Source organism: Glycine soja, chromosome 8 (genome assembly GCF_004193775.1).
Source record: "Glycine soja cultivar W05 chromosome 8, ASM419377v2, whole genome shotgun sequence".
Taxonomy (NCBI): domain Eukaryota; kingdom Viridiplantae; phylum Streptophyta; class Magnoliopsida; order Fabales; family Fabaceae; genus Glycine; species Glycine soja.
In genome coordinates this window covers 40,900,938-40,914,971 of record NC_041009.1, presented here as the reverse complement: position 1 = coordinate 40,914,971, position 14,034 = coordinate 40,900,938, and the positions used below count along the sequence as shown (strand labels likewise).

Below are 14,034 nucleotides of genomic sequence, written 5' to 3'. Positions count from 1 at the left end.
TTTTCTGTGTGTAATTGATTAAACTTTTTTTCTTTTCAACTGCCTAATAATAGCAATAAAGAATTACTAATGATTTACTCTTCATTTCTTTTTATTTAACCATTCAATTAAAAGTTCAAGATGATTTTCTCAATTTTACACTCTTGTATTATCTAATACCAATTCTCAAATACTAAAGAATCAATCCACCACACAAAAAGAAATACAAAAGTTAATAAACGATAAAAAGGAATAAATCACTTTACCACCCATCTCCAACCGTTTACAACCTCACAGTCACATGCTTTAGATCTTTCAACCTACTGAATGAATTTAGTGGTAAGACATATATATTTGCAAAGAGGTAAACCCACAAACTTAACAGTACATAACTTATGTATATATAAAATATTCTTTTTTCTTGAAAAAAAATTGCGAAACACAAAACTCTGATGTTTTCCAATTAAAATTCAATAGATTGAGAATAGCTGAGAAATATTTTGGAATATACATGAGAGAAATATATTAATAAGAGAAACAAGTGTAAGTGTAAGAGTACGACAGATTTAAAAAAGTATGATAGGAAGATAAGAAATAATTTAATTAATTATACTAAAATCAAGTATTTTTTTAATCTTTATATTATCTTTTTACTTTAAAAGAGCAACATCATCTGTGATTTTATTTATTTAAAAAAAGACAATAAATACAGAACAAATAAATATTTATGGTTAAATTAAATACTAGTACTATTAATTATTAAATTGTTGCAAAAAAATAAAATAAATGTAAAATTACCTCCGTAATATTCCGTACTGTCTGAACTCTGAAGTTGAACAACCCTCAGGCGCTGACGTTTTCATAGGCACTGATCTTCAAAGTTTTCAAAAGAAGAAGACCCAAAGTTTTCAAAGCTAATCACATCACCATTCACCAAGTACTACCAAATTATTCTCCACATGCATCCCTTAACACTTCTTATATTTCCTTTCCACCCCTCAACTTTTCCAGAGCAAAAAATTTCATTCCTTTTCCCACTAACCAAACATGAATATCAAACCCATCATCATCCTAGCTTTCTTAATTTCCCTCTCTTTAACAAACGTCGTCGTTTCAGCTCGACTCTTTCCCAACGTCTCCTCCTGGCTCAACGCCCACGCCCCTACTGGAGGCGCGTGGGATGCCTTTCTCAACTTTACCGGTTGTCACCGCGGCGACAAGTACGACGGCCTCGCCAATTTAAAATCATACTTTGAACGATTCGGTTACTTCCCTCACGCGCCGCCCTCGTCGAATTTCTCCGATGAATTCGACGACGCGCTCGAATCCGCCATCAAAACTTACCAGAAGAACTTCAACCTGAACGTCACTGGCGTCCTCGACGACGCCACCGTGCAGCAGATCGTGCTGCCTCGGTGCGGCGTCGCCGATATAATCAACGGCACAACCACGATGAACGCCGCCAAGGAGAACGAGACGGCGTCGTTTAGCAAGCCGAAGTTTCACACGGTGGCGCACTTCACTCTTTTTCCTGGCATGCCGCGGTGGCCGGAGGGAACGCAGGAGCTGACGTACGCGTTCTTCCCCGGGAACGGGCTGAGCGACGCCGTGAAAGGCGTGTTCGCCGCCGCGTTCGCGCGCTGGGCTGAGGTGACGTCGCTGAAGTTCCGCGAAACGGCGTCGTACTTCGGCGCCGACATCAGGATCGGGTTCTTCAGCGGCGACCACGGCGACGGGGAGCCGTTCGACGGGAGCTTGGGGACGTTGGCGCACGCGTTCTCGCCGACGAACGGGAGGTTCCACCTGGACGCCGCCGAGGACTGGGTGGTTTCCGGCGATGTGACGCGGTCAGCGCTGCCGACAGCGGTGGATTTAGAATCCGTGGCGGTGCACGAGATTGGGCACTTGCTAGGGTTAGGTCACTCATCGGTAGAAGAAGCGGTTATGTTTCCGACGATTTCTTCTCGGAAGAAGAAGGTGGTGTTGGCAAGGGACGACATCGAAGGGATTCAATTCCTCTATGGTTCCAACCCTAATTTCAATGGCTCCACCGCCACGTCAGCACCGGAGAGGGACGCTAGCGACGGTGGTCGGTGCCTCACTTGTGTGGGGCCCTCGTCCGGCGTTTTCGCTTTGTTGACATTTGCGTTCTTATTTTAGGTTTTTCTATTATTATTTATCGTAGGGGTATGATGCTTTGCACATTTTATTAATTCGTGCCCAATATTTTTTGTTCTTATTGTTGTTTGGTTTTCCATTCACTTTCGTATAGAATTTTTCCTGGTGTATATGATATAATAATAAAATTTCATTATATAAATCCAAGAAGTACTTTTAGGACAAGGCTCAGTAGATTAATGATTAGATGGGCCTACAAGCTCTCTCTGCATGGCCAATTTTTTTAGATTAAATAAAAATGTTGCTCGATTTTTAATGTGTTCTTTTAATTTTTTTTCTCGATTTAATCTTTTAATTTTTAAAATGATTGAATTTGATTTTTTATTTTTTTTTAAAATTTAATTCTCTAATTTTTAAAATGGATTATGAAATATGTATTTTGTAAAACATTTTTTTATCCAATCATTCTGTACCACAAAATTCCTAACGTATTACTCCTCTTTTTCTTTATTCACAACCATTACTTAAGAGAGCTAGTGAACGAAGGAAGCAGAGATCAGACCTTACCACGTTCTACTTTTCCAAATTCCCCGAGTACTTTGGGGATTATGAAATGTGGAAGATTTTTCAGAGATATGGGAGACCTTCACAGAAAAAACAGGTACAACTTTGTGAGATTCTTGGTCGTGGCATTATTAATTAGAGGTTTTGGATAATTGATGAAGCTGTGGAAGCAAATAGGTGTCTCCTTTGGGGGTGAGGATGAGCAAACTTTAAACTCATTCATTCGGATGGAAAAGAGGGACACACAAGAGTCAGAGAAGAGCAACAGTGGCGGAAAAATTTTCTCAAACATAACAAATATGTAAACAATAAAAAATTGATTTTCTCAGCTTCAACAAGAGGGAAAATAAAACTGTCAAGGGAAGAACATGGAACATATATAGTCGTTGAACAATCACAATAAATCCTAACAATCATAAAATTAGAAGAAAAAAAAGTGATTTAAATCCAAATTCAAGCAAAACAGTAAAGGAAAAAAATGGAGAAACCAAACGCAATCAAGGTGAAGGCAAACGCACCAAGATGGAGAAGAGACCATGGCTGGAGATGCGAGATGCGACCATGGCCGAAGACGCGACATGCAACCGTAATGGAGACAATAGATGCGACCATGGCCGGAGACGCAACCATGGTCGGAGAAGAGACCGTTTTTGGAGACCCAACCATGTGCTTCATTGTTGACGCCACTGAAGGTGACGCGAGATGCTACCATGGCCAGAGGTGGTGACGCAAAGTGAAGGTGAGGCCACACGAAGGTGTTACGGTGGTAGCTGGAGGTGTTGACGAATGTGGCCATGGAGGAGAAGAAGAAGATACAGAGAAGGAGAGGAAGAAGATAGAGAGGAGGAGAGGGGGAAGCTTCTGGAGGTGCTGTTGGAGAGAGAAAAAAAAGTTTATCGTGAAAAGAAAAAAAGACGTGCTAGAGAGAGAAAAACAATTATCGAGAAAAGAAGTAGATAGCTTTTTAATGAGGTGAGACGATCAGAACTGTCCATGTTATTAATGAGGATGAATCTGAACTGTTGAACAATTGAGATAATTAATTGAGAAAGATTTTGATCGTTGATGGAAATGTTACCATTGCTATTGACCGTTGATCTGAAAATAATACCGTTGAAGTGCAGAGTTATGGAAATATTTTCACTTTGCTTATTCAGCATAAATTTATGCACGGTGCAACATATTTTCACCGTTCTTGTACTACTATTTTTTTTTTGTTGCTATCAAGTGTCAATTTTTTTATTCTCTCTAAAATGGATCCTAATCAGTATAATTATCAATGTTACTATAATTATTTGCAAAACTAATTACTCTCTACTAGTGAAAATTCTCAAAATCCACCGCAATATATTATGTATCGACCACCCCAAAGCAGTGAAAATTTTCAAAATCCACCGCAATATGTTATGTCTCCACCACCACCTCTTACCAGTGAAAATTCTCAAAATCCACCACAGTATATTATGTATCCACCACCCCCACACATGTGGTATATGCATCATTCATCCAATGTAGAGCCACCTACTAGTGGTAGTTCTCAAAATCCACAAATTTATAGTCAACCATCAACTCCCACCAACTCAAACACGTGTTATAGGTCTTCTTTATCCAATATTGTGCTCCCTAGCAATGAAATTGAATCACCCGTCGGTGTAGACGGTATTCAACTAGATGAAGGAGATGAAAATTCAAGTGGAAAAAAAAAGTCATACCGCATTCTCGGTCACGGAAGATGTGATTCTCGTTCGATCATGGTTGAATGTATCAAAGGATTCAATTATAGGAGTCGACCAAACATCAAAGTAATATTGGGCAAGGATAAAAAAATGCATACAACAATGACGATGTGCGTCAAAGCGGACAATTTTGTGAAAGAAGTTGGACTCAATTAAAATCTCGGTGGAACAGGATCCATCCTCCCGTTCAAAATTTTAATGGGTGCTACAAACAAGCAGATAAACATAGGAGAAATGGAAGTTCAGAGAAGGATGTTTTGGCTGATGCTCATATGATTTACTCACAAGATACAAGTAAAAAAATTGAGGTTGAGCATGCTTGGTTGTTGTTGAAAGATCAACCAAAATTTGATGCAGAATTTATGTCAAAGTATTCAAAAAGAACAAAGGTTTCTACTTCTGGAAATTACTCGTCATCTTCTAACCCAGAGACACCCATTGAAGTCGAAGAATATGATACGCTATCGCCAATGTCTCGCCCAATTGGACAAAAAGCAGCAAAAAGGAAAAGAATGTCCTAACACTCTCGATTTATCTGGCATAGAAAGTGTAATGAAGGACAAAAATATGAACACATCAAAACTTATTCAATTAAAGGAGGCATAGGAAAAGCGTCTACAAGAACAGGAACGACGTATGGAGTATGAAATCCTCATGAAGGATACTTCCAACATGTTTGAACAACAACGCAAAGACCACGAAAAGTATTGTGACCATATTATGAAAAAACTAGGATATTAAATTTTTAGTTCTTACGCTAATGTTGTGATTGATATTTAATTTTAGCAATGTAGGTATTGTTGTGTCTTAAATTCAGAATTTTATGTTGTAAAACTAGTTGTTATGAAAATAGTTGTTATAAAATTGATTGTTGCAAACTAGCCGTTGATAAACTAGTCGTTATTAATGAAGTTATATAAATGTTCAATGTTTCATTATTTTGACATATTCTTATACAATATTTCTCTCTTATTTCAAACACTTTGGTTACCATATAATGGATCCAACCATCGATTTAGATGAAGTTTTAGATCAAATGATAGATGAGGAATTGGAAGATAACAGCGATGAAGAAATCATTAGGTTGATACTTGAGAGCCAACAACAACTACATGGCAACACCACTAGCCGTAGCCAAAGAAGAAGAGTGGTGCATCGTAATCGTGAAGAAGGTCATCATCGATTGTTCAATGACTATTGTTCAGAAAATCCTGCGCACACAGAGATTCAATTCCGGAGAAGGTTTCGTATGCAAAGACATGTGTTAATCCGAATTGTAAACGCACTCATCAACCATGATGAATACTTTCAAATGAGGGTCGATGCATTACGTTGAAAAGGCTTATCTCCATTGCAAAAGTGCACAACTGCTATTCGTATATTGGCTTATGGATCACCTGCTGACAGTGTCGATGAATACGTTCGAATTGGTGAAACCACTGCAGTGGAATGCTTGGAGCGATTTGTATTAGGCATCTGCACCATATTTGGGAATGAATACTTGAGGAGACCAAATAATGAAGACATCGAACGCCTACTACAAATGGGAGCGGCATGTGGATTTCTAGGTATGTTAGGTTTCATTGATTGTATGCACTGAGAATGGAAAAATTGTCCAGTTGCTTGGAAAGGTTAATTTTGTCGAGGTGATCATCGTAACCCAACAATCATTCTTGAAGTCGTGGCATCACAAGATTTATGGATTTGGCATGCATTTTTTGGAACCGCCGGTTCAAATAATGACATTACTATGTTAAATGGATCTAATGTGTTTGATGAAGTTTTGTCAGGACGTGCGCCCGCAGTGCAATTCATGGTGAATAGAACCCAATATAATATGGGATACTATTTAGCAGATGATATTTATCCAGACTTTGTCACGTTTGTGAAGACCATCTCAATGCCACAAGGAGAAAAACGAAAATTATTTGCACAACGACAAGAATCGGCAAGAAAGGATGTAGAACGAGCGTTTGGAGTGCTCCAATCTCGATTCGCAATTATACGTGGTCCGTCACGTTTTTGGGATGCTGGTAAAATGAAGAATATCATCTATGCATGCATCATATTGCATACCATGATTATTGAAGACGAACATGACACATATCAAAATAATATTGATTACGATACTGTAGGTAATAACACTTCAACATTTGAAGTATCTTTTGGTGCTCACCCTAGTATTAGATCAACATACCTTTAGAGAAGAGCACAACTTCATGACAAACAAAAACACTCCCAACTTCAAGCAGATTTAGTTGAGCATATTTGAGAATGTTTCGGAAATGAAAATAAGAATTAATTTAATGTAATATTTTTTGTTTTTCATAATTATGTTTTTTATTTCAATGCCATTGTATTTAAATATCTATTATTATGTAAAAATGTATTTTTTATTGTTACATATTTCCTTTAAATGTTATGTAATTTTTTTATTTTTAATTTATATTTAATATTTTTTCATTTATTCATATTTATTATTTGTGTACATAAAAACTGAAAAAATGAATTAATTATTTTATTGGAATAATAATTAAATTATAAAAAAATTATTTAAATGTTTGGATTTCTTGCGGTTTCTTACGATTTCTTGCATTTGAGTAAAATTTTATGAGTTTCTTATGAATGACATGACACTGTGAGGATCACAAAATGTGATGCGGGGACTACAAAAAGATGATTAAGAAACCCATATGAGTTTCTTGCATTGAAGATGCTCTTATGAAATTATGAGAAAGTCAAATTCATTGGAAATAATGCATGCACCAAGTTTCAAGCATAATCTAATAGCAACTTTATGTAAATTTTCTGCCCCAAATTCATTGAAGCATCAAACATTAGAATAAATTGAAAGGGACACTAGAATAATATAAAGAAACCCATTTTAGCAAATCACTAAAAAAGAAGGGAAAAAGATCTTTGCCGATGTAGGTGTGAATGTTTGAGATTAGGGAAGATAAGAGAGTTTATCCAGGTGTTTGGAAGGAGAGGGAACAAAGACGAAGGGTTGAGGAGGGTAAAAATATGTATGAAACGTATTGGAAGGATTTGGAGTATAGAGAGTGACAAAAATAGAAAGAGCGCCAATATGAAAAAGAGAAGGAAAAGGAAAGAGAAAGTAAAAGGAGAAAGGAGGGAAGAAGACTAGGAAGAGGTGGCACAAAAGTTTGATAGAAGAGATGATAATTTTCTACCATTAAGGATTGCCTAATCCAAGAGTTTTTTTTTGTCAATTCAAGATTAGGTAACCTGGAAAGAGTAGTTCGAAACATAATATTTATAATTTGTGGAAAACACTCCGGATAAAGTAATTTGTAACAAAAATTTGAATTTCTATGTCATTTCAAAAACTATGTAAAAATTAACTTGTGGATTACCTAATCCGTAACATCAAGAAGTGGGTCACAGGGTAGTTTAAAGATTTTGTAAAAAAATTAAAGGTTAAATTAATTTTTTAGTCCTTTAATTTATTTTTTAATTCAATTTAGTCTTCTAGTTTTTTTGGGTTCAATTTAGTCCCTCTAATTTTTTAAATTGATTCAATTTGGTCATTCAGTTTAAATTGTAAGAAATCACACTTTGTAATGATTTAAAATCACTTCAAAATTGTCACTGAATAATTTTAAATTGTTACAAAATATACATTTTCCAAAAAAATGAATTTGGTTTTAAAAATTAGAGGATCAAATTAAATCAGTTTTATAAATTAGAGGATCAAATTAAACCAAAAAAAATAGAAGACCAAATTAAATCAAAATAATAAATTAGAGGACAAAAAAATAATTTAACCTAAATTAAAATTAAAGTAGGTGCAGAATGTATTTCGTGAAGTGCAAAAAGTAATTGCTTGCGGATATTTTTTGTGTGTTAAAGCCTAGTCCAATCCTGGGATAACTCATCACAAGTCCATCATAGATGGACTAAATCGAAACAATTTATATTTTATAATTTCAAATTCAAAAGATTACATCTTAAAAAAAAATTGAGTGAACCCGAGAAATTCTATGACCGGGATAGAATTAATTACTAATCTTGGCGTAGTATCTTTCATTCAAGGAATTGATCTCTTTCGAAGTATGTTTCTCTAATATTAAAAAGATAAATTTATTTCTTAGAAGGAATACTAATAACCTTAAACCAAAAAATATTATTATTTTTAAATATTTACGTACCTATATTTTTTAATACCTTTTACGTACCTATATTAATAACATTTAAAATGGATTTTTATTAACATTATTTAAAACAACATTTGTTATGCTAAAATCATTTTTTTACTTAAATAATATTCTAAATACAAATCAATTTTCTTAAATGTTTTTTCAATATAATTCATTTTATAAAATTAAGGGGGTGTATTTGATTAGGATTTTTAAAGACTATTTTAGTATAAAAAAGTCTTGTGGATTTTAAAGATTAAGTAGAAATATTATGATTTATCATATTTTTTTACATGACTTTTATGATAATTTTAATTTTAATGAATTTATATCATAAGAATTTAAAGAATTTGAAATGACTTTATAGATTTATAAGATTTGAAAAGATTTTGTGAATTTTTAAAAATACATTCAAAATTACAAGAGCTAATGAAAAGAAATAATAAAAAATGATAAGGTTTGGATAAAAAAAAAGTAAAATTGATATAGTTGTTTTATCTTTTAATAGCTAAATTGATTCTAACTTTATGTATTCCTATACTAATGCTTCTTGCAATAATGTCTTTTCATTCTCACTTTTAGATTTGAACAATAGATTTAAAATTATAAACTGGTTTTCTGATTTTTTTTTAATTATTACAATTACTTCATGATAAATTCAATGACATGTGTGTAAATGAGACGCAATAATAAGTATATACTAGAAGGGAATGATGAGAATAGAAAATTTTTAGGAAAGTTACTAAGTTATGTAAATTATGAAATTAAGGGTGACAGTCATGAAAATATTATGTCAAGTAAGTGGTGAGCATAATCAATATAAGGAAAGCATGGTTAGTCTTAACATATATGACAAACATTAATTTAATTTAGAAAACAAATGGAAAAGTGTAGAGGAGGGAAGTATTTTTGACATTTTTTATTCCAAAAGAATAGGAGAAACATATATGACAAACACATCTTGAAGAATATTAAAGAGAAAAAAGTATATGTGTGATGAGAGAAAAAAAAAATTAGTAACTAATAGGAAAAAAAAAGGGCCTAGCAAAAGTTTGAGGGTTTAGGTGAGATTGTTTGTTGATAAATGTTTTATACTAGAAAGTGTGATGAAATGTATCAAAAACCTTCTTAAAAAATAATTTATCAAAATTTATATATTTTTAAATATTAATTTTTTTAAAAAGTTATAAAAAATCTTAATTGAATACTACTGAATTTTATTATCTTTCTTAAAAATTCTTAAAAGCCTAAATTAAATATTACAAGACTTTTTTTATATCATTTACAAATCTTAATTGAATATTATAAGATTTTTTAAAATCGTTTGAAACACCCTAATTTTTTTGAAAAACAATTTTACAAACTGCAATCTAGACACATTAAATGAAGTCTTTAGTTTTTCCGAGAATTTAATTGAAAGTATTGTGATTAACTAGCTGTTAGATAATCTTATTTTTTTTTAATCATATGTGATTAAAGATTTGATTTCAGATTTCCGTCTATGAGGAAGCTATGAACTTTATTCTAAATATACTAAAGTTTTTTTTATTTTATGGAGTAAATATATCAAAGTAGATTGAGAAAACTATATAAACTTTATCCACAAGCTACATCACCACGATATATACGTGGCTAAAAGCATACTCCAACGTAGTAAGTAGATTCATTAATTCAGAACGTCTAGTGCATGTTATTTTCTTCTTACTTTCTCTTCTCCTACAATCTATATCTCTTTCTACATGTTATAGTTGTTCCATCACTCTCCTTGGTTCAATAACTAAGCGTGTTGAAAGAGTCACACCTCGACCGCACCTCTCCTTTTGTACCAGTCTTAACATGCAAAACACTAAGCTTTTCCATGGCACGTGCGAAATCCTGAAAGAACTTATTTTCGTCCTCCGCGTACGTGTCAACGAAGGGCCTCGTTCTGGAATCACCAAACATGGCGCTATCAGTGGCCAACAACCCCATCCCTTTCCGCAAGTTCTTGTAATACATGTTATCAAACTTCGTCGGAGTTATCACATCGTTAAACGCTGACATGGAAGGGTCCTTTGTGTAATTTTCACACAGTTTCTTCAACCCCGCAGCGTATTCAGGGTTATACGCAGGGTCAATGTCGGAACTCTTGTTAAATTTGAAGAGCCTTTGGGAAAATTGGTTGCAGTGGGATAACCCTATGGTGTGTGCACCAACCAGAGCCACCATTTCTTGAACCGAAAAACCTTTGGATGTGAAGATTTTTATGACTTCTGACATTGACATGGTTGGTAAGGGGAATTGGTTTTCGGGGTCTGTGGCTTTGGACTCCAGGGAGTCTTTTCAGCCGAGGCGGAGCTCGAAGGCGGGGCCGCCGGCCGCAATAACGAGGTTGTGTGCGGCCGCTGCGAGGGTGTCGGCGCAGGAGGCAATGCCAGGGCACTCGAGCTCGAGTGCCCCCTTGGCACGTGCCACTGCGTCGAACCCGTCCCCCGAGAGGGGGAGGTTGACGGCTGCGTCACGCTCCGCCTTGTTGAAGGAGTCGGAGGTGACGAGGACGGAGGCGTCGCAGCCGCCAACCATGCAGTCGTGGAAGAAGAGGCGGAGCGTGGCGCCGGCGGTGGTCGGCGTCGAGAGCTGCTTGTCGGTGACGGCTTTTCGGACGATGTCGTAGAATTTGGGACAGGTTTTTTGGTAGTAGTTGGTGGTGAGCTGGGCTTGGATCAAGGGAAAGAAGGATAGGGAGAGGAAGAGGGGGAACATGGTAGGGTTTGTATAAGTCATGATGGTTATGGTTGTTAATTAGGGTTAAGTTTTGGTCTTAAGGTTGGAAAAAATAATAAGAATGCTAATTTTGCATGTACTGGACTTTTTTTTTTTTCTTAAGAAAAAAAAAGTTGAAGAACTTATATTGAATAGTTGAAGCTTATGAGGATGGTTTCTGATTTATGAAATGTGGGGGATTTGGTGGAATTTGAAGGGATGGAATTGGAGTAAATGGAGCATTGGTGGGTAAATTGTGGAAGGGAGAATTCAGAGGGAGGTGATGGTTATTTTTAGTGAAACTTGTATGATTGTGCTTTTGGGAGAGTTAGATTTTGAGGTGCAGATTGAATATTGCTAATGAATAACCCTTCGTTATATATAGACTCGGTTATGTTAGTTTATTATTCAATCTAAGAAATGATTGAACAAGTTAGGGGCAGATTGAATATTGCTAATGAATAACCCGCCGTTGATAGTAATTAATAATAAACTAGTTTTATGAATTAGTTTTAAATTAAATTAAATTAAATAATTAATTATAAACATTTTATGAAATCTGCACCAGCATTTAGATAAGAAACCATTGAACAAGTTAGGGGTGCTAATTAGGCTATTGTAGTATAGGATATAAATGCATGCTAATTAATGCATCACTTAATTACCAGTTTGGTCACGGGAGAAATTAGGTCCAAGCCAAAGCATGTGTAAATGGGTTTGGGTTTCAGGGCTCAAATTCAACCAACCCAATTAAATTTGGGCTGGATCGGTATCCGTGAACATTTATTTAAGGGTGTTACTAGGTGTACCCAGCATTTTTTTAAAATACCAAAACTGCCCCTGCATTTTTTTTTGCATTTATGATAGGTGTGCGCGAGAGTGATCTGTAAATCATATAGATCAAGTTGATCCGTAAAATTGATACAGATCAAGTTGATCCGTATGTTGATATTAAGCATACGGATCAAGTTGATCCGTAAGCCTTTTACGGATCAACTTAAAAGGTTTACGGATTTAGGATATTTTTGTCATTTCATCTTAAATGCTAGGTGCACCTAGCAACACCCTTATTTAAAAGTTCAATTCTTTTAATTTAAAATTTCTGCAAAACTATATACAAACTACAAAGAGCATATTTGTTGCAGGTGGTTTCTGTGGTCATTGTCCAAGCATAGTGTGCGGATGCACTAGGGAAACTATATTTAGTAGTGGTGTTCGATATTTTGATGTCATGTACGTGTATATGCCATATTATAGTTTATTTGATTACGTAGAAAGTGAACAAAAATATAAAATGAGACCCACCCACATGCAGGATACATTTCCTCTAGCCCCTGCCACCATAAGGAATTAATTTTATTTTTTTTTAACTTCTCCTTCCCTCCTCAATTGTTTTTACTTTGTTTTTCCCTCTTCAATCCATCCATCCATAATCCAAAACAAACGAAGTGTAAGAGTCACCAAAACTTCGGATAAATTATTTGGTTAAGCAGCATCAAGGAAATAAATTATTTTCGGAGCCACAGCTAGCATTGAATATGGTGCTACTACAATTTACAATACTAATATACTTAAGTATATATGGACTTGCAGAGAGAAAAAAAAAAAAAAAAAAAGGCCAAGCTATACCATATCTTTGTAAAATGGAGAGGTCCAAGTTAAGACGTTGAATTAGTGAACTACTTCAGTAAGCAACAAGGTCAATTAATTATCCACTTACATTTAAGTCTGCTTCAGTTCTTTCACGAGTAATTAACAACCGCAGCTAAAGAGTACCCAAGACTAATATTATCAAGACTTGTATATAATTTTTTTTTTTTTGGGTACATGGAGTTATATTATTCTTATAATTAACAATTTCATACAATACTATTTTTTTCTCTATCACATTAACTATATCTTATTATACATTTTGTCAAAAAATCATTTTTCATTTATGTATTACTAATGAGTAATGATTTTTTGAGACTCACAATTTTTAAGCATCAATCTAATTGATAATTTCTTTTTTATTATTTTTCTCTTTTTATCAAATCATATCATTTATTATACTTATATTTTTCTATCTTCGAATTCTTTTTTCTTTCTTCAATCACTTTCTCTCTCACCCTCTCTATGAAGTTGTTAACTTTGGTGGTAAAAAAATATTTTTTCATTACTATTAGGGAAACACGTCACGCTCTGGAGTGTTTGGTTGAGTGTCACTCGATCGTGAATATGCATCAGCCTGACGCAACTCCCGTTTAATTCAACGTTGTTTAAGAGATTTAGACGTAAATTTGTTGTCAAACGTGGACACTGAACGTACGTGATTCAACACACTTCTATTAGCAAAGCATATCCACGTGATAAACGCGGGATAGTTGAAAGAGCAATAATCACATCAAGACTGGAGCCCAACACTGCTATGATGCATTATAATCATATAAATTGATGAGACATTAGCGTTTGTATAGTTTCTTTATACAAAACTTTATATATTGAAGAGGGAATTAATAAAAAAAAAGTATGAGATAAAATAATTAATATGATAAAAATATAAAACATGTTATAAAATATATTATAACAATATTGCTTGAATAATATAAGTCTATATAGTGCAAGAAGTTTGAGTAATAATACTCCTAGGTCTCACTTTCTTACAATATTGTTTTCTCTGGTTCTCTTCAATTTTTTTTTATCACATTACATATTATATTTTCTTTTCTTTTCTTTATCTCTCGCCTCCTTTCAGT

General features: G+C 34.5%; 1 protein-coding gene and 2 pseudogenes across 1 annotated transcript; 2 read left to right on the top strand and 1 right to left on the bottom strand.

Annotated features, from left to right (window-relative positions):
* The first annotated feature begins 639 nt into the window (after nucleotides 1–639).
* LOC114423208 (metalloendoproteinase 2-MMP-like) lies at nucleotides 640–2,316 on the top strand. The gene has a single exon (XM_028389870.1). The coding sequence runs from the start codon at nucleotides 1,027–1,029 to the stop codon at nucleotides 2,137–2,139; it is 1,113 nt and encodes a 370-aa protein (XP_028245671.1). The 5' UTR covers nucleotides 640–1,026; the 3' UTR covers nucleotides 2,140–2,316.
* A 3,078-nt stretch (nucleotides 2,317–5,394) lies between these two features.
* Nucleotides 5,395–6,600, top strand: LOC114424186 (annotated as a pseudogene).
* A 3,619-nt stretch (nucleotides 6,601–10,219) lies between these two features.
* Nucleotides 10,220–11,432, bottom strand: LOC114422721 (annotated as a pseudogene).
* Nucleotides 11,433–14,034: the final 2,602 nt, after the last annotated feature.

Bases quoted from the DNA above. Each gene is read 5' to 3' on its own strand.
- LOC114423208 (XM_028389870.1), top strand. From the start codon at position 1,027: ATGAATATCAAACCCATCATCATCCTAGCTTTCTTAATTTCCCTCTCT.